The following is a 27,064-nucleotide window of genomic DNA, read 5'->3' as shown; positions in this document are numbered from 1 at the left end:
AGGGAAATTTGCAGATGGTCATGTACACAGGATAATGTCATGTGAAGATTGGAGTTATGCTGCCGCAAGCCAGAAAACTATATGAAGCCAGGAGAGAAGCCTAGGATAGATCCTTCCCTAGCACCTTCAGCAGGAGCATTGCCCTGCTGACCCCCTGATTTCAGACTTACAGCCTTCAAAACTATGAGACAGTAAGTTTGTGTTGGTTAAGCCACTTAAGTAGTGGTACTTTGATATGGCAGCCCTAGCAAACTGCCTAATATTCTTACTATGGTACACTTATCAAAACTGAGAACATTGGTTTTGTGGTTTGAATATTTGCCCCCTCCAGAATTCATTTTGAAATTTAATCCCCAGTATGGATATATTGAAATGTAAGGCCTTTGAGAGGTCACTGGGTCACAAGGCCTCTGTCCACACGAAGGATGAATCCATTCATTGATTAATAGGGTTATGGGAGTGAGACTGGTGGCTTTGTAAGAGAAGTAAGAGAGACTTGAGCTAGCATGCTTAGTTAGCTTCCTTGACATATGATGCCCTGTACCTCCTTGGGTCTCTGCTGAGTCCCCACCAGCAAGAAGGCCCTCACTAGATGTATCCTTTTGACTTTGGACATCAGCCTCCATAACTGTAAGGAAAGGAATAAATTCCTTTTCTTTACAAATTACACAGCTTCACATATTCTGTTGTGAGCAACAGAAAATGAACTAAGACAATTTGTATATCACTGTTAACTCCAGACTTTATTTGGATTTCACCACTTTTTTTTCATTAATATTCTGTTCCAGGAATCAATGACACTGCATTTACTTGTCATGCTTTTTAGTCTCCTCTAGTCTGTGATAGTTTCTCAACTTAGCTTTCCATATTTTTCATGCCCTTGACAGTTGTAAGGAGTGCTGGTCAGGTAGCCTGTAGAATACCATCTCATCTGGCCTTCTCTGTTGTGTTTTTCACAATTAGACTAGAGTTAAGGTTTTTGGCAAGAACATGACAGAGGAAAATTGCCCTTCTAATCACATCATATCAGGGAGTATTTGTGAGTTTTGATAAATGCATCAGGGAGTATGTGATGTCTACATGACATCATTGGTAATGCCAACTTTTATCCCTTTGTGTAAGTATCATTTATTGTTTTCCACTGTAAAGTTACTATTTTTCCCTTTCATGCTCTGCTTATTGAAAGCAAGTTAGTACGTCCAGCCCACACTCAAAAGGTGAGGGGACAAAGCTGTGTCTCTTGAAAGGGAGATAACTACGTATGTCATTTAGAATTCTGTAAGGAAGATTATCTTTTCTCCTCCGTTTATTTATTCTGTGTGAAGTCATGGATATTTATTCTTTGGGCTATCATCTAATATCAAATTATTGATTGTTTCATTGTTCCAGTTCTGGCCATTAGGAATTCCTTCATTTTGGCTTCTGTATTTCTTTCACGTGACCCCATCCTTTTAATTTTTTTTTCTTTTTGAACATTTCCTTTCTGGTGCTAGAAGGTGTGCTCTGGACTCATTTTTTGTTTTCTCTATCTTAGTGCTGGAATCAGCCATTTCTCTAAGGAGCTCTGGTTGCCTTTATTGGAGAATTGCATTTAGAAATCAAGATCTAGACTCTGGGAGTGCTCTTTGCTACTGGGTGTCATGCCTTTCTCTCAGAGAATAGAGCTAGGGTAAGGTATGTATGTGTAATAGAATACATATACACTATGTACTTACCCATATATTCATGCATATCTATAATTGTTTCTGTACTTATTCTGTGTATGTATATTAAACTAAACATGAGTTCATAGTGATGTCTTTGTCTTTAATCCAGTACCATAGGTCAGAGTTCATTCTGTCTTTCTCTTCTAGTTCTAACTGTAACTCTGCTCCTGACAGTGAGAGCCAGGCTCCATTACTTACTAATTTAAACCTAGTATATATGCAAAGCAGTTGCAGAATTGTTACCTGCTCCCCGCTACCAGGAAAAGCCGTGTTGATAAGAGTACATTGTTGATGTACAGTTCCTTTATCATCCATATAGTTTTCAGTCATTTCACTGATTTCCAAAGTTAGTTAGCTTCCTCATCACCACAGTCACTTCACTGAGGTTATGTCATAATGTGTAATTCAGTTAGGTTCTGAGAAAGAAAAAATCTGTTTCCCCAAATGACTAGATCCCCCTCTCAGCCAAGGGGACCCCAGAGAAAGCTGAAAAAATGAATTCCTGGCCAAGATAGATTGGGAGCTTGGACATACTTTGTAATACTTCCTCCCTCGTTAGCCACCATTAGGCTTTCTTCCCTAAGAGTTAAACAGAATTTTTCCCCTGCTAATTTCAAGCAACCACCTAACTGTTGCCTTCTTTTTGCAATTTTGACACAGCAGCTGACCAGCATTCCTTCCTAATAAAAGACCAGTGATGATGGAGTGGTTCTGGCCAGTCTGTGGAGGGAGGCTGCACACAGTGGGACTCCATTTCCTCTGTTTCATCTTTTGATGTATAGGGCCTAATTGTGATACATTTAATTGTTAAGTCTCCAACCCAGAGTTAACGTGGCATGCATGTTGCATATATGTTGGCTTACTGTACATGCATGTGCCTCCTGTTTGTGAATATTCATAGCTCCTCCTATAACCTCTTGAATATGTTTGTGTAGCCAGCCAGTTCAGCATAAATTCCCATTTCATCTTTCCCTGGCTAGAAGTGCTTGCTCTTGACTTCTGCCAGAGGCTGTGCTTCCCAGCCTGTGGGTTGGTCAGCCTGCAGCCTCTTTTATGAGAAGTAAAGCTGTCTTTTCCAAACTTACGAATCTCTGATTCTTCAGTTGACAGTTCATCTGTCATAGTCTGCATGCCGTATTGGAATTCCCTGATATCCTGGGTAATTTTTTTCCTTTTTAAAAGATAGTTCATGCTATGGTTTGAATGTATGTGTCCTTCCAAAATTCATATGTTGGAGCCTAATACCAAATGTGTTGGTATTAAGAGGTGGGGCTTTTTGGGAAGTGATAAGTCATGAGCACCCCACCCTTATGGATTAGTGTTCTTATAAAAGAGGTTGAAGGGAGTTAACTAGTCCTTTTTGCCCTTGTCCTTCCTTGTGCCATGTGTGGATACACAGAACTCATGAAAAATAAGGTCTTACCAGTCTCTGAATCTTGAACTTGAACTTGCCTTGATCTTGATTTTGAACTTCCTAGCCTCTATAACTGTTAGAAACAAATTTCTGTTCTTTATAAATTACCCAGTTAAAGGCATTTTGCTGTAGCAGCAGGAATGGACTAAGACAGTTGGTGTACATTAAAGTTCACTGTTTGTGATGCACATTTCTGTGAGTTTTGACAAATTTATAAATGGTGTGCCCACCACCCCAATACCACGCAGAGGAGTTCCATTCCCTTACAATTTTCCATGCTTCCACTTTGTAGTCAGCCGCTTCCCCTTCCCCCAACTCCCTCTCCCTCCTCTGGGGATTGAGATTGACTGCCTTGTTAAATTTTCCTTTTCTTTTGTCCCCAATTCCTTTTCTTCAGCTGTTGTTGACAAGCACTAAGGTCCTTAGGCTATGGTCTTAAAGTGCTTCTCTTTTGAGATGAAGACTTTTATTTAGTAGGCCTCTATTTCCTTCCCCCACTGGAATGAGACATCAGAGCCCTAGGGCTACAAGCTTGAGGTTTTCCTTCCCCTCCCTGCAGATAAAGCCTTTTGTTCTGTGTGGGAGATAAAGGGAAAGGATTTAGCAGTAATCTCTGTTTCCCTCCTGAGCCCGCACCCTCTGGCTCCTGTCTTTGCTAGGAAAGCCTGGTTGGGTTCCAGGAAAAAAAGTCAGGAAGAGAGTGGGAAATGTTAACTAAGATTAACATTTTTAGTTAATCTTTCTTATGGCTTATGCCCCTGGTAAGCAGGGGCGGCTGCTTCACTTCTAATTACAACATTCATGTAGATTTCTCTTTAGACTAATTTATAGCCATTGAGACAGACAAGTGTCTGATCTTTGACAAACCTGACTAAAAGAAGCAATGACAAAAGGATAACTTATTCAATAAATGGTGCTGGGATAACTGGCTAGCTAGATGTGGAGAATTGAAACTGGACCCCTTCCTTAGACCATATACAAAAATTATCTCAAGACGAATTGAAGACTTAAATGTAAAACCCAAAGCGGTAAAAACCCGGAAGACAACCTAGGCCGTATCGTTCTGAACATAGGAATGGGCAAAGATTTCATGACGCAGATGCCAAAAACAATAACAACAAAAGCAAAAATTGACAAATGAGATCTTATTAAAGTAAAGAGCTTCTGTACAGAAAAAGAAACTATCAACAAACATACAGGCTACAGAATGGGAGAAAATGTTTGCAAACTATGCATCTGACAAAGGTCCAATATCCAGCATCTATAAGAAACTTAAATTTATGAGAGAAAAAAAACTTTTCAGAAGAAGATACACATGCGGCCAACCACATATGAGAAAAAAAAAAAAAAAAGCTCAGTATCACTGATCATTAGAGAAATGCAAAACAAAACCATGATGAGATACCATCTCACACCAATCAGAATGACTATTATTAAAGTCAAAAAATAACAGATGCTGGGAGGTTGTGGAGAAAAGGGAACGTGTATACACTGTTGATGGGAGTGTAAATTAGTTCCACCGTTGTGGAAAGCAGTGTGGCGATTTCCTCAAAGAGCTAGAAACAGAACTATCATTCGACCCAGCGGTTCCATTACTGGGTGTATACTAAAGGAATATAAATTATACTACCATAAAGACGCAGGCACACATATGTTCACTGCAGGACTATTCACAATAGTAAAGACATGGAATCAACCCAAATGCCCATCAGTAGCAGATTGGATAAAGAAAATCTGGTACATATACCCCATAGAATACTATGCAGCCATAAAAAAGAAGAAGTTGTGACCTTTGCAGGAACATGGAGGGCATCATCCTTAGCACACTAATGCAGGAACAGAAAACCAAATACCGCATGTTCTCACTTATAAGTGGGAGCTAAATGACGTGAACACATGGACACAAAGAGGGAAACAACAGATACTGGGGCCTACTTGAGGGTCGAGATAGGAGGAGGGAGAGGCGCAGAAAAAAATAACTGTTGTATTCTAAATTTATGTGACAGTCTGTACAACAAACCCCCATGACATGAATTTAATTATGTAACAATCCTGCGCATGTACCCTGGAACTATAATAAAAGTAAAAAAAAAAAAAAACCTTAACACTGTTTCCTAGCATTTAGAAAAATAAATCCATGTGTATCTATCTGTGAAAAAAAGTGTCAGACTGTTTTTTTCAGGTTCTGTAAGTTTATCCTTCCCCAGTACGTTTGTTTACTTGTACTCAAGAGTATATCGGGGGGGTGTGTGTGTGTGTGTGTGTGTGTGTGTGTGTATCAGACTTTGATAATTGTCAATATGATTACAAAATATATCTTACTATTGCTAAAGTTTTGATTTAAATTTCTCATTAGAGAAACTCAGAAATTCAGATGAAATTGAACACAACTTTTTCTGTTTAATAATTGTTCCTGTAACTTTAAGCGAATATAAATTATTTCTATTTTTATCTGATAATTTTAACAAAAATTAACTCCAATATTAAATGTGCAACTTGATTTCATAAAGAAGAACTTAAACATTGTGTAAACATGTTGCTTAATGCAGTCAAAATATGTACTTCTAGTTATTAGATTTTTGCTAATAAGTATGCTGTTTAGTTTTAATTGGCATTCTCCAGTTAAAATTTTCCAATTTCAATTTTCAATTTTACATTACACACTTTTCCCATGCAAGATTTTAAGTGTTGGCTTTACATAAAGGAATGTGTTAAGAATGGTGGTGCCATTTTCAACATACCTGACACAAACAAGCAATGGGGAAAGGATTTCCTATTTAATAAGTGGTGCTGGGAAACTGACTAGCCATATGCAGAAAGCTGAAACTGGACCCCTTCCTTACACCTTGTACAAAAATTAACTCAAGATGAATTAAAGACTTTTTTTTTTTTTTTTTTTGAGACGGAGTCTCGCTCTGTCACCCAGGCTGGAGTGCAGTGGCCGGATCTCAGCTCACTGCAAGCTCTGCCTCCCGGGTTTACGCCATTCTCCTGCCTCAGCCTCCCGAGTAGCTGGGACTACAGGCGCCTGCCACCTCGCCCGGCTAATTTTTTGTATTTTTTAGTAGAGACGGGGTTTCACCGTGTTAGCCAGGATGGTCTCGATCTCCTGCCCTCGTGATCCGCCCGTCTCGGCCTCCCAAAGTGCTGGGATTACAGGCTTGAGCCACCGCGCCCGGCTGAATTAAAGACTTAAATGTAAAACCCAAAACAGTAAAAACCCTAGAAGAAAACTTAGGCAGTACTATTCAGGATATAGGCATGGGCAAAGACTTCATGACCAAAACACCAAAAGCAATTGCAACAAAAGCCAAAATTGACAAATGGGATCTAATCAAACTAAAGAGCTTCTGCACCACTAAAGAAACTATCATCAGAGTGAAAATGAACAGGCAACCTACAGAATGGGAGAAAAGTTTTGCAATCTACCCATCTGACAGAGGTCTAATATCCAGAATCTCCAAGGAACTGAAACAAATATACAAGAAAAAACAACCCTATCAAAAAGTGGTCGAAGGATATGAACAGATACTTCTCAAAAGACATGTGTACGGCCGACAAACATGAAAAAAAGCTCATTACTGGTCATTAGAGAAATGCAAATCAAAACCTCAGATACTATCTCACGCCAGTTAGCATGGCGATTATTAAAAAGTCAGGCAGGCTCACGCCTGTAATCCCAGCACTTTGGGACGCCGAGGCGGGCGGATCACGAGGTCAGGAGATTGAGACCATCCTGGCTAACACGTTGAAACCCCGTCTCTTTAAAAATACAAAATATTAGCCCCATGTGGTGGTGGGTGCCTGTAGTCCCAGCTACTTGGGAGGCTGAGGCAGGAGAATGGCATGAACCTGGGAAGCGGAGCTTGCAGTGAGCTGAGATGGCGCCACTGCACTCCAGCCTGGTCGACAGAGTGAGACTCCGTCTCAAAAAAAATAAAAAGCCAGGCAACAACAGATGCTAGTGAGGCTGTGGAGAAATAACACTTTTACACTGTTGGTGGGAGTGTAAATTCAACCATTGTGGAAGACAGTGTGGCGTTTCCTCAAGGATCTAGAACCAGAAATACTGTTTGACCCCGCAATCCCATTTCTGAGTGTGTACCCAAAGGATTATAAATCATTCTGTTACAAAGATACGTGTACACATATGTTTATTGCAGCACTATTTACAGTAGCAAAGACTTGGAGCCAACCCAGATGCCCATCAATGATAGACTGGATAAAGAAAATGTGGCACATACACACCATGGAATACTAAGCAGCCATAAAAAAACAATGAGTTTGTGTCCTTTGCAGGGACATGAATAAAGCTGGAAGCCATGATTCTCAGCAAAATAACACAGGAAAAGAAAACCAAACACCATATGTTCTCACTCATAAGTGGGAGTTGAACAATGAAAACACATAGACACAGGGAGGGAAACATCACGCACCGGGGTCTGTTGGCGGGTGGGGGGCAAGGGGAGGGAGAACTTTAGAACAAATACCTAATGCACACAGGGCTTAAAACCTAGATAACAGATGGGTGCAGCAAACCACCATGGCACATGTATACCTATGTAACAAACGTCCACATTCAGTACATGTATCCCAGAACTTAGAATAGTGATGCCATGAGTCCTGATGGTTGGGTATAGCAGAGTCCTGGGAAATCACTGTGTAGTTAAAACTGTGTTCCTGACAGGTGTTTTATTAGTTAGTACTGCAAAATCAATTATTAAGTCTGTCGTATTATAATCTGGCTGCAAACTACTTATTCTGCCTACCCTTTCACCACTCATTTCCTCAGCTAGCCTTTGTTCCACTAACGTTTTAACATCTTAAGAAACATTTCCAAATAATCATTGCTTATGGCTTAGCATGTGCGGTTTCCTCTACCTGGAATTCTCATCTCCCCTTTTTCTTGGGATACATCAAGCCCCAACTCAAATATTCTCTCTATTTTCAAGTTGACCATAGCTACAATAGTAAGAATTATTTGCCCTCTCTTATTCATCTTTGCTCTCTCAGCATGTAACATAGAGCTTTATATACAGTAGTAAATTAAAAGATTTAAGAGTATTTCAAAGTCCAAGAAATTCTAGACTGGGGTCTATAGTAAGTCAGTTTATTCAGTTGGCTCAGAAATAAAAATTTAGGAGGTGTGTATGATTTGCTTTGGAATCGTCCATCTACATAATCTAAATAACTTTAGAAACTTGTAAGATGTACCTATTCATTCCTTTAGTTGCCATTAATATGCAAGATTTGCATTTGATATGCATGTTTTGATGTTGGCTTGTGATAAAAACTTAAGAAATTTTATCATAAAGTTATTCTTTGTTTATACAGAGAATGTCCAAGCACACAGATGCAGCAGAAGATGTGCTATTGGAAAAAAAAGGTTGTGCGGGAGTCATAACACTAAACAGACCAAAGTTCCTCAATGCACTGACTCTTAATATGATTCGGCAGATTTATTCACAGCTAAAGGTTTGTAATTTTCTTATTGCAGTTATATGGATTCTTCTCAAAGTATATCATAATAGGACACTTCTGGTATTTTCTCCTATAGAATCACATAATTATCTGGGATCTGCATCTCAGTAAGCCCCACTGATTCTTGAGGTTTCAGTGTTTCCCCTGTGCAGTTATTCTTGAGCATCCCTGGTGATAGGGAGCTCACTGTCTCCTGAGGCAGATTCTTTGACTTTTATATAGCACTGATTTGTTTGCAAGTTTCTTTTTGTGTTCTGGCACTCTGTGTTTCTCTGACCTTTAAACTAGTGATACTTTTTCTGCCTCTGAGAGAATGAGTGTACAAATCTAATCTGCTTCCACCTGATGACCTTTTCATTTGAAGACAGCTGCTTTTTTTTTTTTTTTTTTTGAGACAGAGGAGTCTTGCTCTGTCGCCCAGGCTGCAGTGCAGTGGTGCCATCTCGGCTCACTGCAAGCAAGCTCTGCCTCCCGGGTTCACGCCATTCTCCTGCCTCAGCCTCTGGAGTAGCTGGGACTACAGGCGCCTGCCATCACACCCGGCTAATTTTTTGTGGTAGAGACGGGGTTTCACTGTGTTAGCCAGGATGGTCTCAATCTCCTGACTTCGTGATCTGCCCACCTCGGCCTCCCAAAGTGCTGGGATTACAGGTGTGAGCCACTGTGCCCAGCCAGACAGCTACTTTTAAACTGCCTGCTTTTTCTCAGAGAAGGCCATAAACTCTCATAAGTGAACAGCATGGAATAGTAGAAAAACAGGACTTAAAGTCAGACTGTCTGGTTTGAAACTTGGATTTCTATTTATTAACTGTGTAAGCTGGGAAAGTTAATCTCTCCGTACCTCAATCTCCTCAGCTCTGAAATGGGGATGATGATATGTAAAGATTAAGTGAATAGTGTATTTAAGTACCTAATGTAGTCTGCCATGCAGATGTAGAACAAATCCCAGTTTTCCCCTGACGACCAATTCTTTAATTCTTCATTTGATGAGTCTGTCTTCCATTCTTGTGTTTCTGTTTGAGATACCATTATAATATGTCTCAAAATGTGATACATAGAAATAAGCCAAATGTTGCAAATAATAGAGTTGGGCCAGAGTGGAAGAAATTAGAAATGTTCATGTTATAATAACATTTCTATTAATGTAATTAATATAGTCCAGTATTGCGCGAACCGTTTGGACAATCACGTCTGTCCAGCTACGTCTTCCTTGTGCGTTACATATTTATTCTGTAGTACAGGTTGAACATCCTTAATTCAAAATGCTACAAAATTCAAAAACTCTATAAGTATGGACATGACGCCGCAAGTGGAAAATTCCACACCTGGCCTCATGATGGGTTGCAGTCAAAACACAAGTGCCCGACACACTGTTTATTCAGCATCCCTAAGGGAAAAAATTAATTACCTTCAGGCTATGTGTATGAGGTATATATGAAACCTAAAGGAATTTCCAATCCCCAAGATATGTTATTCTGTATATGCAAATATTCTAAAATCTAAAAAAGTCTGAAACACTTCTGGTCCCAAGCATTTCAGATGAGGGATACTCAACCTGTATAGATTGATAGAACCCCTGTTAAGTTTTCTGTCTGTAGGTAACTAATTTTTCATTTCGTCCATTGTTCTGGATTTTCACATTTTCATTGGCTCTTGATTCTTTCATCCTACTTATTTGTTAGCTGTCTTTACCAATCCCAAATCCCTTGGATTTTTTATCAATATTATACGTGGTTTCACTCTGTTACTTATACATTAAGAGTAAGACAGTGAGCCCTGTATCAGCACAGTAGAAAGGTTATTGCTATATTTATCAGCAGTCTTTGGGTCGATTTGTTCTCCAAATTTATACGTTTATGTAACATCATTATTATGCCCATATTTGTTCATCTTGGTATCAAAGTTATGGCAAAGATTTCAGGTGCCATCTTGAAATTTGGATCACACAATGTACTCGTCTAGCAACCTTTTGAAATAGCCTAAGCCTCTACTTTATCTGGGAAAAGCAAATGAAGTTCATTCAATGAAGAATGGGATGAGATTTGTTCTTCTGGATATCCCTTATATAAGAATATGTACTGTCACACACATATATGTATATGAATATATTATTGTGTATATGTGCATATGCGTATAACTTTAATGAGTTTGTGTTTATAATATGTTTATATCATTTTCTGTTACATTTGAATAGAAGTGGGAACAAGATCCCGAAACTTTCCTGATCATTATAAAGGGAGCTGGAGGAAAGGCTTTCTGTGCTGGGGGTGATATCAGAGGTAAAAACTTTTCCCTTTCACCTGAATGCTTCCCCGCCCCACTAAAACTGATCAAGTATTGTCAAATTTTTGTAGTAATTTGTAATTTGCTTTACTTCTTTGAACTTTTTATTATAAAGTTAATACATTCTTAACTTAGAAAAATTTGAAGACTTAACTTTCTGCAGTTAGTATTAGCAAACGAGGAGAATAGCTGATATTTTTTCTCACTACACAAATACCCTTTCGAAATTTAAATATGTTGTCTCTCTCCCTGAATCATCACAAATAAAATGTCCAGTTAGGGTATATTTGTCCACTTTATATTTTAGAACAGCTGATATTAAGCAGTTCTGCTAGTCTTATGACCTATCTGGCCATGTTGACTTGCCATTCTCCAAAAATGACGTGCTCTCACATGTTCATAATTTTTCCTATGCTTCCCACTAGTCATGATCCCAAAGCAACCATCTTCTATGTACTTATTTATAGCATTTATCCTGTTATATTGTAAATATACTTTACATGTGTTTAAACATGCTGAGATAAAAAGAGAAACTGTCTTTATTTTTCATAGTTGTTCAGGTCAGTCTGTCTATACACATTTAAATGTTAAAGACAAAAGAGAAGAAGTGTCTGTTCTCAGCATCATTGTCATGGTCATAATCACTATAATCATGATTATAGTATAATCAGAGTATATTATATTATATATAGTATATTATACTCTGAGTATATATAGAGACACTGATGCTGAGAACAGACATTATAGTATAATCATGATTATAGTCATAATCACTATAATTGTCCATATTATATATACAGTATATTGAAACTTTTTACATTTTGTATTTTGTTCCTTGTGGAATTGGTAGGGTTCGGGGATTGTTTTTTTGTTTGTGTTTTAATTTTATTTGTTTGTTGTATTAAGACAACCATCTTTGGGCTTGTTCACCATACTTATGTAAACCATTACCTTAGGAACAGGAAAAAAGCTGGATTCAGGATATAATTTCAGACACTTATTAATGAATTTTAAAATTGCAGTTTAATGAAAACTTTGCTTAAACTGATCTGTTAACTGAATTGTTTTTGAAATCTGTTGTTTTGCCTACAACATGCATTTTTTAATTATTATTTATTTATTTATTTATTTACTTTTTTGAGACAGAGTTTCACTCTTGTCACCCTGGCTGGAGTGCAGTGGCGTGATCTCTCCTCGCTGCAACCTCTACCTCCTGGGTTCAAACAATTCTCCTGCCTCAGCTTCCTCAGTAGCTGGGATTACAGGTGCCTGCCACTATGCCCTGCTAATTTTTGTATTTTTGGTAGAGACGGGGTTTCACCATGTTGGCCAGGCTGGTCTTGAACTCTTGACCTCAGGCGATCCGCCTGCCTCAGCCTTCCAACAACGTGCATATTTTTAAAATACTGTTTTTCAGCCTTGAGTTAGCCTTTCATCTGGCCTGTGATCTTGTCAGTTTTGTGTGTTGAGTTTATTAGCTGCTTCTGACTGAGCTATTTCTGCATATAGGCCTAATTTTATACTGATGTTTGGAAATAACAGTTACAAATTGTAGAATTATTGTAGTTTACACATATAAAGCAGTGGATTCAAGTCCAGGAAATGTAGTTCCTTGAAAGATTGTAGTCCAAAACGATAAGTGGACACTCAGAAAATTTTCAAAAAATGATTGTGAAGGACATTTAACTTTAATTTAGATGGAACTAATTGATTAGAATAAAAATTAGAATAAAAATTAGGTCAGAAAAAGATTTGAAGGAAATTTGAGAAGGTTTTTGAGGTAAAAGAGTTTCATTCCAAAGGCGATAAAACTTATGTTCCTTTCCTTTTAGAATTGGTAAGCAGTTATAAGAGCTGAATAAAAGATGATAGACAATGACAGTAATTTTTTGTTTGTTTGTTTAGGTATATATGAGTGAAACCTCAGAGTGGTAAAAGTAGATGTCAGATCTTTCTTTTAAAAACCAGTAAAAGGGCTGGGTGCAGTGGCTCACAACTGTAATCTTAGCACTTTGGGAGGCTGAGGTGGGAGGATTACCTGAGCTCAGGAGTTCAAGACCAGCTTGGGCAACATGGTGAAACCCCGTCTCTACTAAAATACAAAAAAGAAAAATTATCCGGGCGTGGCGGCATGCGCCTGTATTCCCAGCTACTTGGGAGGCTGAGCCAGGAGAATTGCTTGAACCTGGGAAGTGGAGGTTGCAGTGAGCCGAGATCACGCCACTGCACTCCAGCCTGGCGACAAGGCAATACTCCGTTTCAAAAACAAACACCCCAAAAAACTAGGAAAAGAAGTCAACATATGAAACATTTTGAAGGAAGAGATAACAGAATTCTAGAGTTAGGAGGCCCAAGCCGGCAGATCACCTGAGGTTGGGAGTTTGAGACCAGCCTGGCGAATATAGTGAAACCCCGTCTCTACTAAAAATACAAAAATTAACCGGGCTTGGTGGCACATGCCTGTAATCCCAACTACTTGGGAGACTGAGGCAGGAGCATTGCTTGAACCCGGGAGGTAGAAGTTGCAGTGAGCCAAGAGCCAAGATTGTGCCACTGCCCTCCAGCCTGGGTAACAAAGCGAGATTCTGTCTCAGACAAAAAACAAACAAGAGAATTCTAGAGTTAGTGTAAAAATCGGTAGACAACATTTTGTGTGTAATACTTTCCCATAAAGGAGGAAACATATTTATGAAATGTTTAGTTTGTGTTTTAATAGATAAATCTCAAAGGACTTAAAGATAGGAAAGGCATATGAGTTGCAGTATATAGAAGAGGAAACTTTGTTAGCAGTCTTGAGATTGACTGGAGGAAGAATATGGTAGGAGATGTGAACTCTGGGTAATAGAAGATTGCAATAGAAGTGAAACCATTTGATAGTGTTCACTATTCAGTAGATATTTACTGAGCATTTGTTTTTTAAGCCAGGTAATGTTATGCTGTAGCAATGTCTTTGAGAAGTTACATTTCTATTTATGTTAGTAAATAAGAATGTCAGTATATTATTTACCTGTCTAGCCTCACCTTTTCCCTTTGCCCTTTAGTCTTTTAAACTGTTTGATTCTTGATTTTACTCTTCTTTCTTGACTTTGAGGCTTTGTAGGGTACTACTTCCCCTACTCAGAATTTTTCTTCCTGTCATTTTCTAGGAAATTCCTATTTACCTTTTCAAACTTGGCTTAGGGTTACCTCTTCTAGGAAGCCTTCTTTTAATTAATTACACATCTCCTGCTCCCATTCTCACAGCACCCCAATTCTTATAGGAGAAAGAATATGTTTTAGTATCAATCTGAACTCCAGGACAGCCATCTTGTGTTGCTGTCTTTATTATCTGCAACACCTAAAACATTACTTGGTATGTAGTAGATGCTCAGTAAATGTTTCATGGGGGAAATGAATGTGACAGAAGTATTTAAGGACATGGGGTACATTGTAGCGCTATACACACACAGGTATAATATATTTTGTATTAAGATATATTACCAAAAGAAATGTATGTCTAGCAAATGTTAATTTAAGTGCTAGAGAAAATAATCAAAAGCAAATGTGGTTTGCTACAATATATTATTTTTTTTTTTTAAAGACACAGGGTGTCACTCTTCTGTCCAGGCCAGAGTACAGTGGTATGATCCTGGCTCACTGTAGCTTCAGTATGCTGGGCTCAAGTGATCCTCCCGGCTCAGCCTCCTGAGCAGCTGGTACTACAGGCACATGGCACTGCAGCCAGCTAATAAAACATTTTTTGTTGAGTCTCACCAGGCTGGTCTCAAACTCCTGGCCTCAAGGAATCCTCCCACCTGGTTTCTCAAAGTGCTGCAATTACAGGTTTGAGCCACCATGCCCAGCCTGTAATTTCTGATGTAACATTTTGTAAGAAGCATGGAAGACAAGAATAGGAATTTTTGCCTCGAAGCTTTGACATTGGACTATGGATCTGTGACTATAATATAATTTCTGTGGCAGGGGCAACTTCAAAACTTTAACAAGTCATTTTAGAGTACTCCCTTTCCCCCAGTATTTAATTATCATAATACTTTTGATCTAGTTGACAACATTGACTATTAAATCGTTTTTTTTTTATTTGTAATCTTTCCTTCCTAGTGATCTCGGAAGCTGAAAAGGCAAAACAGAATATAGCTCCAGTTTTCTTCAGAGAAGAATATATGCTGAACAATGCTGTTGGTATGTGTGTTCTGCTCAGAGCTTTGGAATGGAATAAAGAAATGAGGTGGACAACTGGGTGCAGTGGCTCACGCCTGTAATCCCAGCACTTTGGGAGGCTGAGGCGGGCGGATCACGAGGTCAGGAGTTCAAGACCTTTCTGGCTAACACAGTGAAACCCCATCTCTACTAAAAGTGCAAAAAATTAGCCGGGCGTGGTAGTGGGTGCCTGTAGTCCCAGCTACTCGGGAGGCTGAGGCAGAGAATGGCATGAACCTGGGAGGCGGAGCTTGCAGTGAGCTGAGATAGCACCACTGCACTCCAGCCTGGGCGACAAAGCGAGACTCCATCTCAAAAAAAAAAGGAAATGAGGTGGATGTATGTACTTTGTTAAAAATGTAATCAATAGGCAGTCTTACTTAAACTTTTAATACCATGTGCCAGGCGTAAATAAAGTTGATTAAACAATTTTGAGTGCTTATTTAAAAACAGTAACCCTTTAATATTAGTAGGCTATACTTAACTGCTGTTTGTTAAAAAATCAATATGAGGCCGGGTGCGGTGGCTCACGCCTGTAATCCCAGCAATTTGGGAGGCTGAATGGGTGGATCACCTGAGGTCAGGAGTTTGAGACCAGCCTGGCCAACATGGTGAAACCCCATCTCTATTAAAAATACAAAAATCAGCTGGGTGCGGTGGCACGTGCCTATAATCCCAGCTACTCGGGAGGCTGAGGCAGGAGAATCAGCTTGAATCTGGGAGGTGGAGGTTGCAGTGATTTGAGATCGCACCACTGCACTCAGCCTGGGCAACAAAGCGAGACTACGTCTCAAAAAAAAATCAGTATGAGAATATGGATTTCTGATCATGTGGTAGCTTTAGCTTTCTTGGGGGGAAAAACCTTGGGTTCCAGTTTTCTCTATAAAATGAAGTATATAGTATCATTTCCTAATTCTTAAAGAACTTGGGAATAAAAATTTCTTTATATTCAAGGTTCAAGGTTTCATTGGAGGTGAAGCAGTGTTTTTATCAAGCATGTGTTTCAAAAGTTAAGATACAGGAAGTAACATAATAAGTACTTGTGTACCCTCTAGCCCAGAATTAACAGACATCAATATTTTATTTTTGCTTGATGATTTAAAATGTCTTCAAAAGAAATATAATACTGCAAGTCTGGAAGTTACATTTCAGTTCATTTTTTTGCTTTCCTCAGTGCCATTACTTTCCCCAGAAGCAACCATTTATCCCTCCTCAAAAACAACCATTGTCATTAATTTTCAGTGTATTCTCCTAGACCATATTTGACATTTTTACTAAATATTTATGAACTAAAATATCTTAAGTTAGAATTTGATTGAGTACGTGATATTAAAGTATTTTGACATAGTTGAAAAAATAAATTCAGTTTTTCTCACGTGCCTTTTAGACAAACGTATTTATATATTGGCATAAAAACATGGATTAATATCTAGTAGATTAAACACATGGGGATATATATGTTTTTGTAAAAACATGAATTGATGAAAATAATTACTAAGTGATGAAAAAAGCTGTGCAATAATTTAACATTGAAGTATTTAAAATAGTAAAACATAAGTTTATTTTAATTTTATTATTTATTCATCTATCTTTTGAGACAGAGTCTTGCCCTGTCACCCAGGCTGGAGTGCAGTGGTGCGATGTTGGCTCACTGCAGCCTCTGTCTCCCAGGTTCAAGTGATTCTCCTGCCTCAGCCACTTGAGTAGCTGGGATTACAGGCATGCACCACCACACCCGGCTAATTTTTGTATTTTAATTAAGGACAGGTTTCACCATGTTGGCCAGGCTGCTGTCGAACTCCTGACCCTAGGTGATCCACCTGCCCCGGCCTCCCAAAGTGCTGGGATTACAGGCGTGAGCCATCGCACCTGCGGTGTATAAGTTTAAATGTATAAGTTTAAAGACAAAATAGAAATGCAGAACATTGTATCATATTTTATACAGCAAAGTAGACAAATAGAGGCTGCCATTTTTTAAGCTTTCCAATTCCTTTTGTTTTTTAGCTTTTATTTTAGGTTTGAACTAAAAGATTTTTACTTTGTATTTAGAAATTTACATAAATACTATCTTACTGTGTATACCATTCCATAAATTGTTTTTAACAACATGGAATATAACTGTTCTGTGGTGTCCAATATTATGATTATATCCCACATTAATTATCTGTTCTACATTAATGGATATTTTAGCTTCCAATAGTTACTAACATAGATAGTTGTACTCTTGTACGTGCTCCCTTATTTCCCATGCGCAAAAGTTTCTCCAGAAATAATATGTAGAATGGATAGATCATAGTGTTTATGCATCATTACTTTGTTTCCAAATTCTTTAAGATGCGTTTTCTACGTGTCTTTTGTCTTGGCTGCTGTTGGACTTTGGGTCTTCCATATGAATCTTAGAATTGTTTCATCTGGTTTCACAAAAGTTTCTACTGAGATTATGATTAGACTTAGAATGAATTATGGGTTAATTTGGAGAGAGTTGACATCTTTGAGATGGAGTCTTCTCAACCATAATGTAGCATAGCTCTTCCTTTTTTTTTTGTTTTTTTTAAAGATAGGGTCTTGGTCTGTTGCCCAGGCTGGAGTGCAGTGGCGTGATCACAGCCCACTGCAACCTCAACCTCCTATGCTTAAGTGATCAAGTGTTCCTCCCACCTCAGCTTTCTGAGCAGCTGGGAGCACAGGTGCTTGCCACCACACCTGGCTATATATTTTTTAAGAGATGGGGTTTTGCTGTATTGCTCAGACTTATCTCATACTGCTGACCTCAAGCAATCCTCCCACCTTGGCCTCCCAAAGAGCTTAGATTACAGGTGTCAGCCACCACACTGGGCCCTGGTTTTTTGTTTAAAATCAAAGGTTAAGTTGTTAAATGATAACGAATAGATAGGATTGTGTTGGATTGACATTTAAAAATACGTATTTTATAAGCCATACATTTAGTCATCTTTGGTGTTTCTTGCTAAAATTTCCTAGGAAGAATCTTGAGTATATATAATGTGGGTTTTTTTTTAGAAAAAGGGAATGTATTATAAACACTGTAACTAAAATTACAGCTCTATTTCTTTCAGGTTCTTGCCAGAAACCTTATGTTGCACTTATTCATGGAATTACAATGGGTGGGGTAAGTAGACTTTTTACTCCAATCATTGATGTGAGTTGTATTAAAAATAAGTTAATAATTATTAAACAGAAGTGAGCTGATGAATGTAATATAATAGACCTCGTTGAAACATAATTGTGTGGATTTTGGATCCTGACAGATTTGAGATAAAATATTTGCTTATAGCACTTTTAGACTATCCCAGCCCAAAAGAATGTTTTATGTTCTTAATTATGTTATATGGCTGGGCATGGTGCCTCACATCTGTAATCCCAGCACTTTGGGAGGCCAAGGTGGACGGATCACTTACGTTAGGAGTTTGAGACCAGCCTCGCCTACATGGTGAAACCCTGTTTCTATTAAAAATACAAAAATTAGCTGAGCATGGTGGCACACACCTGTGATCTCAGCTACTCAAGAGGTTGAGGCACGATAATTGCTTGAACCCAGGAGGTGGAGCTTGCACTACTGCACTGAGATTGCACTACTGCACTCCAGCCTGGGTAACAAAGTGAGACTGTCTCAAAAAATAAAAAAAAAATACACACACACACACACACACACACACACACACATTATATGCTATTTTAATTTTTGGAATTAGCAAGTTTTTTTAAGCAATGGAAACTTTTTATCTTTTAATATATAGAGCCTTTTTTCTACTTAAAAATAGGAACTTCAGAAGAGAAACTAGAATGTTGAGTTTTTTTTTTTTAATTCAGTATTAGAGATTTGGTTGCCTAAATTGTACCTGTTACTCAAAATTTCACCTTAGTGGAAGTGTTTGGATTCTTTATGAAGTTCTCTATAACTGCATTTCTGTCAGTTGACAAATATTCTGCCTCTGTGCTATTACAGAGAAGTCTAAAATGTAACTGACATTGATTAACTTGACCTGGAGTTAGAGAAAACATGAAATAATTACAAAACAATTGGTAAATTGTAAGGTACTGACAAAGATTAGCCTTTAAAGAAGTGAGGGGTCAGAATGGGTCTTCATGGCAGGAAAGGGCTGCATGGAGAAGATGGTGAATTGAACTGAGCCTAGAAAGGTAGTGGAGGAGAGAAAAAGTAATGTCTTTTCCTCACCGATTGCAGGGGTCATGGCCAATATCCGTATAACAAAAGACAGATTAACAATAGAGAAGCATAACACATTTATTTAATCAAAGTTTTACATGACATGGGAGCCTTCAGAAATGAAGACCCAAAGACCCACAGATCCAGGAAAAACTGTGTTTTTGTGTGTAAGTTCAACGAACAATGGATGGTCACATAGAAGTATGATTGTACAAAAACGGTATTATTCATTAGTAATAAATGGGGGAACTTAGGTAGGCTTGTTTGTTGAGATTCTTCTTGGCCTCTCTGTGTAACATTCCTTTCCTCCAGGTATAGAATGGGGCCCTTGTCACATGAGGGTTTAATGACTTTCAAGGCCAGGTGTCGTGGCTCATGCCTGTAATCCTAGCACTTCGGGAGGCTGAGGTGGGTGAATCGCTTGAGGCCAGGAGTTCGAGACCAGCTTGGGCAACATGGCGAAACCCCATCTCTACTAAAACTACAAAAATCAGTTGGGTGTGATGGTGCGCACCAGTAATCCGAGCTACTGGGGAGGCTGAGGCACGAGAATTGCTTGAACCCAGGAGGTTGTAGTGAGCTGAGATCATGCCATTGCACTCCAGCCTGGGTGAGAGAGCGAGACTCTGTGTCAAAAAAAAAAAAAAAAAAGAGACATACTTTCAGAAGAGGTAGGTTAGAGAACTTCTTTATGGCCAACTGTCCCACAAAAAGGTGGGGGAAAGTCACAGTGGCCTCCAAGTGGCCATAGTTTGGGGTAGCATGTCCTGAGCCATGACAATAGGTAGGACATAGGTAGGTAGGGCCCAGGTAGGTAGAGTCTAGGTAGGTAGGTAGTATGAGGCCAAAAGGTGGAATTTTTGAAATTCCACCTGTTCAGTGTTTTAAGGAACGATTTGGAATACAGGTAGTTCCCCACTTTGTTCTAGTAGAACCACCCTAAATAAGGACCGGAATTGCTTAGATCTTGCACATCATTTTGGGAAGGGATTCTACTAGCAAGGGCGATCTGTACCTCTGTGCTTCGCAGAAACTGAGTGTGGGTTGGTTGTGCTTTAACCTGGGGAAGATGAAAGCTCTCTGAAAAAAAATACTGTAGAATAAGAGGAAGGGAAAGAATCTGAAGCATTGAAGGAAGAGCTGCCCTGTGAATGTGAAAGAAACCAGGAGGAAATGAGGACAAAAACAATGGGCATACCCAACAGCATGAAAAATAAATGTGACCCCATTAAAACAGGAAAGAAATCCCATAAGGAGAGAGCAGACTCAGGTGAAAGGGCTACAAGTTGAAAAAGGGAAACAGATAACAGGGAGGATGACGGGGAACTAATACACAGTAGCAAAACTGACATTCTATTTTAATGGCATTAGATTAGAAAGAGAGGAATTTAATATTACAGATAGTGAAGTATCTGTGGAGAGTAAACTTGAGAAACTCTCACAAAGCATAAAAAAAATATGTAAGTGATAAAAATGAGTGTTTTGAGGTAATGACTATGAAAGAAAGTTACTGGGAACCCAAAAAAGGAGTGATAAATACTCCATTGAAAGTAAATCAAACACTTGGAACAGAAATAATGATCAGATATGATGAAATAAGACTTTAAGTAAAAACAAAAACTCCCAAACTCAGATATGTATAATTAAAGGAAACACAGAATTTCATATAAGCGAAAAGAGACCCACACCTAGATAAAAGCTCAGGTAAATTTTTTAAAATTATAAACCTTAAGAGAAAAAAGCTAATTGTGAGTAGTCAGGCCAAGGAATCAAGGTAAATGGGGTGATTAGTGAATGCATGTTATATACAGATTTCTTCAGATTGCTCTGTTACACAGTGTGACAGAAGTCAGTGGGTTGAGAAGTTGTGAAGTAGTTAGGATCCAAGAGTTTTCTCCCCAACTAAGTTGTTATTAGTATAAATATAAAATAAAAATATTATCAGGAATGGTAAATACATTGCTGACATATTATTGAGAATATTTCAATAACTATTTGGTCTAGTTGACCAAGAGATCACTTAAAGTTATAACTCAAGACTCTTTCTGTTATGAAAGGATTGGTGAACTGCCCTTGGTGCTATTAAGTGGGCAGAACTTCCATTTTTTTACAGAAGCCTGAGAATTATATTGCTTTAGCACAGCATGTCTGAATGCACTGGCCATGTTCTTCAGTACTGGGGCTTGTATAGCGTTTGTATATATTCCTCATGTATAACAACCAAGAATATTTATTTCAAAAGAAAGACTGCAGTGAAACAGACCAAGATAATGTTGTCTTGAATAGATGAACATGCTGCTGCTTCTTCATACTGGTCTCTGTTTTCAGTATTTAAAGAACATAAATTACTTTCAAATAAATATATACTTTATATCAGCCTTTCTTAACCAGAATTCCACCAGAGGATTAAGTCTTAATGCCCTAAAATGTTCTTGGGTTTGCCTAGAGAATCCGTCTCTAGACTGGGGCCTAGCAGTCTGTTTGAACAAGCCAAGCTCTGCAAGTAATTCTGAGTCATGTTAATTTGAGAAATAGGGCTCTAAGCCATCCCTTGAATATAATTAATTAGTTCCTATTTCTGTCCTGTGCTTCTTGAATGGTACTAGTTATGTACTATCCTTGGAAGAATTGAGAATATAATCACATCATTTGCAGTGATCTGTGGTTCAGATGAGGAACCCCTGAGAAAGTTTGTTTTATACTGTATTTTATCTGCTCCCTTAAAAAAATTGTGTCTTTTCTTCCATCAGGTATGCCCAACCACATGCATCTCCTTAAAGACTGAAGTTCTACCCTCTTTTTTAATAGTCATACATAGTATGGATTGAGCATCTCTTGTCTGAAATGCTTAGGACCCGGAGTGTTTTGGATTTTGGAATATTTACAATATGTTATAAATAAAGTTTCAGTGCTGCAAAAGAAATAGCACTCGAATATAACATTTTATTTTTAATTCTCAGCAAGGCGATGTACTTCTATAGAAGGGTGTGCCCTTACAGATGGAGCAGTGGTGAGCACACACCTGGAAAAGGAAGGGGGAAGGAGTTCTTATTCCTGATAAACATGGCCCCTGCTGCTGTGTCATTCCCCTATTGGCTAGAGTTAGACCAGACAGGCTAAACTAATTCTGATTGGCTAATCTAAAGAGAGTGATGGGGTGAGTGGTTTGGCAGAAAAAATGGTTATGGCAGAGCAGTAAATTGGAATGAGTCAGGGTGGAGCAGGTAATCGAGAAAGGTTGCGTTATGGGGAAGTTAAGTTTAAAAGTAGAAGGCAAAGAATTGAACATACTGACACTGATCCTTTGAAGAGAAATTTAGAACTCCTATCTAACAACTTAAATCTTAAATCCAAAAATCTGAAATCTGAAATGTTCCACAATCTGAAATATTTGGAGCACCAACGTGATACTCAAAGGAAATGCTCATTGGAGCATTTCCGATTTCAGAGTTTTGGATTCAGGATGCTCAACTTACACTACAATTAGATGTGATTTCTTCTTCCATTGAGTCAGTGCTTTCAGTCTGTACTCTAAATTTGGTGTTTGTACTTTATTGTTACTTTATATCTCATCTTCCCAATTGTATTAGATGGTCTGGAAAGGGCAAGGATTATCCTACCTTTTTTTTGTTTTGGCCTTACCATAGCAACTAGGAATGTACAGTTATAGAAAAATTTTTAAACAATTATACCCTAAATAATAAACATCTTGTATGGCCTTTGAAAGGGTAAACAACAGGCTGGAAGTGAACAGTCTCTTTCTTTTAGTAGTGGGGTTTTGTGTTTATCTTGGTTTTGAAGGCCACACTTTTCACGTCTGATTTACAAACTTCTGTGATTTGAGCATGGGTTGTCCCCACCAAAACCCATGTTGAGGCTTGTTTCCAATGTGGTGGTGTTGGGAGGTGGTGCCTTTAAAAGGTGATTATGTTGTTAAGATGGATTAGTATCTTTCTTGCAAGACTGGGTTAGCTCTTGTGGGAATGTTAGTTTCTGCGAGAGCAGGTTGTTGTAACGTGAGGTTGCTTCCTATGTTTTGGGCTTTTTAAATGTGCCTGGTACCTCTTCTATTTCTCTGCCATGTTTTCATGTAACATAAGGCCTTCACTAGAAGCTGCCAGATGCAGCCTCTCAATCTTGAACTTTCCGGTTTGTAGAACCATCACCTAAAAAAACCCGTTTTTAAAATTTGTTTTATAAGTTACCCAGTCTGTGTATTCTGTTACAGTAGCACAAAATGGACTGAGACAGAAAATTGGTACTGAGAAGTGTTGCTAATAACAAATACCTGAAAATGTGGAAGTGGCTTTGGAATTGGGTAATGGATAAACACTTGAAAGAGTTTGGAGGAGCAGGATAGAAAAAACCCTGTATTGCTGTGAATGGAACATTAAGGGTGATTCTGGTGAGGGCTCAGAAGATGACAAGGCTGGGGAAGATGTGGAACTTCTTAGAGATTATTTAAGTGATCATGGGCAGAATGCTAATAGAAATATGGACAGTAATGGCCATTTTGATGAGGACCCAGATGAAAATGAGGAACAAGATATTGGAGTAAAGGGCATCCTTGTAATAAAGTAGCAGAGAACCTGGCTGGATTGAGTCCATGTCTGAGGGCTTTATGGAATTCAGGATTTTAGAGCCGTGAATTAGAATGCCTGGAAGAAGACCTATCTAACCCGCAAAGCATTCAGGCTGCTGCATGGCTACTTTTAATAGCTTACATGAAGCTGTGAGAGGGAAAAAAATGACTGAAGATGAAATTTATAATCAAAAGGGAAAGAAAGCAGAAAGATTTGGAAAACTCTCAGCCTGGCCATGTAAAGAGTGAAAAAATTTTTTGGGAGAGGAAACCAAGGTGTGGCCCATCAATTTTTGCTAAGGAGAGTAGTACTTAATAGAAGGGATTATCAAGACAATGGGAGAAAGACCCTCAAGGCATTTCCGAGATCTTTGAGCCTCCCTTTCTCATCACAGACCCAGAGCTCTAGCACAAATGGTTTTGGGTGATGGACTTGGGCCTCTGTCTATAAACTTACTGCCCAGGGCTACTTTGGGCCTCTGTTCCCAGAATTCCAGCACAGTGTTCCTCAGTTGTCCCCACTATGGCTCAAGTGGCCCTAGGTGCAACTTGACCTGCAGCTCCAAAAGATATAAGCCATAAGCCTTGGTGGCATCCATGTGGTACTAATTCTGCAGGTTGTCAGAAAGCAGAGCTAGGAAGTCATGTGAGCCTCTACCTAGATTTCAAAGGATATATTATAGACAGTCTGGTGTCCAGGCAGAGACTTGTTGCAGGGGTGGAGCCACCACAGAGAGCCCATTCTGGAGAATGCCAAGTGGAATTGTGAGGTCAGAGCTAGAGCTGCCCTTGAGATTCTAGAACTGTGACCCACTGGCAGCGCATGGCACCAGTTTGTAACTTCAACTGGAGAGAGCTGAAGTGTGGGCTTGTTAGCAGTGGTGGATCCATACAGGTCTGAAGCAACTTGATTCTTGCCTCCTCGAAGGAAAGAATTTGTCCAAGGGGCGTAAGGCAGAGTGAGAGACCAAGGCAAGTTTTTGAGCAAGAGTGAGAGTTTATTAAAAAGTTTTGGAACAGGAACAATGGGAAGTAAAGTATTCTTGGAAGAGGGCCAAGCAAGCAATTTGAGAGATTCAAGTGTTCTCTTTGGCCCTTGACTTGGTGTTTTATACATTGGCGTGGTTTCGGGGTTTGAGTTTCTCCTGCCTTGATTTTTTCCTTGGGCTGGGCTGTCCGCATGTGTAGTGGCCTGCCAGCACTCCAGAGGGACCACATGTTCAGTGTGTTTACTCAAGTTGTGCGCATGCTCATTTGAGGCATTTTTGCCTTGCTAAGTTGAACATTTTTAGAGGAAGGGTCATATACCAGTTAAACTCTGCCATTTTGCGTCTTAGTGCACATGCTTGGGCCCACTCGCCTAACTCCTGAGATCTTAATGGGAAGCTGCTGATCACCAGCTTCAGGTGTTTTCTGTCTGCTGGGAGACTGCCTTTCCCTGCTGCCAGCTGGGACCAGTTATTTTAGGGAGACAGTTTAACAACCACCTGACCATCACTTGATGGTCACCTGACATTCTGGGTGTGGGGGAGTCCTCTGCCCTGCTCATGTCTGCCTAGCTACCTACTCTTAACTGGTTGAGCCCAGAAAGCTCTAGGAGTAGGGTTGCTTGATACCTTGCGAGCCTACCTCCCCAACCCCACCCCAGTGTGCACAGGATTCAGACATGGAATGGAGATTACTCTGTAGCTTTAAGAGTTAATGTCTTCTTTCCCAGGGTTTAGACTTACTTGAGGCCTGTTACTCCTTTCTTTTGGCCTATTTCTGCCTTTTAGAATGGGAATGTTAGAAATGCTTGTTCCCCGGTGCTGCAAAGAAATAGCACTTGAACGTAAATTTAATTTTCTCAGCAAGGCCATTTTACTTTATGCAGAAAGAGTACACTTGCCAGCAGTTTTGCCACGAGAGTACAGCGAACAGAGGAGACAGGGTCATTTATAACCTGACACGGTCACCCTACTGCTGTGTCCGGTTTCCATTGACTGGAATGGGACCTCACATTCTGTATTTGTCCCGATTGGAACTTTCTAAAAGAGGCAAAGGCAGAGGAGAACAAAGGAAGGAGGAAGTAACTTGTGGAATGCTGAGCAAGGTAAAAACACCTCCAAATAAGGAAGAGGAACAGGATATGACCTAATGCTTGCTTGTACCAGTATAAGCATGCCAGGGCAAATATTTAGGCTAAATTGTGGGAGCTAAGAACACAAAGTACATTGATTTCTTTATTAAGGCTAGCAGGTATCTAAGAATGTTAGCACAGGTCTTTGAATAAATTTTGCTTCTAAGAGAATTTACTATTTATTCCTAATTAGACAGGGAGGAAAGTCTCTTTGAAGAGGAACCTCTACTTTAGTTTTTACAGGAATACCCTATACCTGTCCTACCATTGTATCTTGGAAGTAGATAACTTGTTTTGATTTCACAGGCTTCACAGATGGGACTCTGGACTTTGGAATTTTGAGTTGGTGCTGAAACAAGTTAATACTTTGAGGATATGGAGCTAGAGTGAATGTATTTGTATGTGAGAAGGATATGAGTTTGGGAGGTCAGGGATGGAATGCTATGGTTTGAGTATTTTTCCCTACCAAAACTCATGTTGAAACTTAATCCTGAATGTAACACTATTAAGAAGTGAGGCCTTTAAGAGGTGATGGGGTCCTGAGGGTAGAGTAGTTTGATCCATTCTTGGATTAATAGGTTATCACAGGAAGAATGGTTTAATTACCATGGGAATGGGTCTGTTTTAAAGGCCAGTTTGGCATGCTTTTGCCCCCTCACCACATGATGCCTTGCACTGCTGCTGGGCTCTGCAGAGAGTCCCCACCAGCAAGAAGCCCCTCAACAGATATGGCCCCTCAACCTTGGATTTCCCAATCTCCAGAAGAGCTGTAAGACATAGATTCCTTTACTTTGTAAATTACGCAGTCTCAGATATTCAGTTACAACAACAGAAAATTTAAGACACCAGCATTTCTTAATATAAGATGTTTTATGAACTCTAACTTCTGAAAATGTAATCCTCTAGATCAGTGGCACTCAACCTTGTTTGCACTTTAGAATCATTTGGGAGTCTTTTTAAAATTCCAGTGCCTAGGCTTTCCTTATCTCCCATAATCATCAAATTGGATAGTGGAGTGAAACCTAGGCTTTTTTTTTTTTTTTTTTTTTTTTTTTTGAGATGGAATCTTGCTCTGTCGCCCAGGCTTTAGTGCAGT

General features: G+C 39.2%; 1 protein-coding gene across 2 annotated transcripts in view; it reads left to right on the top strand.

Annotated features, from left to right (window-relative positions):
* The window catches only part of HIBCH (3-hydroxyisobutyryl-CoA hydrolase), a 118,163-nt gene that overhangs the window by 14,440 nt on the left and 76,659 nt on the right, over positions 1 to 27,064 (top strand). For both annotated transcript variants that reach the window (XR_013402082.1, XM_015110551.3), the window contains exons 3-6: positions 8,455 to 8,595; positions 10,796 to 10,880; positions 14,983 to 15,063; positions 18,156 to 18,208. Coding sequence is in view for 1 of the 2 variants with exons in the window: in XM_015110551.3 (XP_014966037.3) it covers positions 8,455 to 8,595; positions 10,796 to 10,880; positions 14,983 to 15,063; positions 18,156 to 18,208 (360 nt within the window). In the remaining variant the exon portion in view is untranslated. The remainder of the gene's footprint in view (positions 1 to 8,454; positions 8,596 to 10,795; positions 10,881 to 14,982; positions 15,064 to 18,155; positions 18,209 to 27,064) is intronic.

This window comes from Macaca mulatta, chromosome 12 (assembly GCF_049350105.2).
Source record: "Macaca mulatta isolate MMU2019108-1 chromosome 12, T2T-MMU8v2.0, whole genome shotgun sequence".
Taxonomy (NCBI): domain Eukaryota; kingdom Metazoa; phylum Chordata; class Mammalia; order Primates; family Cercopithecidae; genus Macaca; species Macaca mulatta.
The sequence above is the reverse complement of the archived record's forward strand: the minus strand, read 5'-3'. Positions and strand labels throughout refer to the sequence as shown.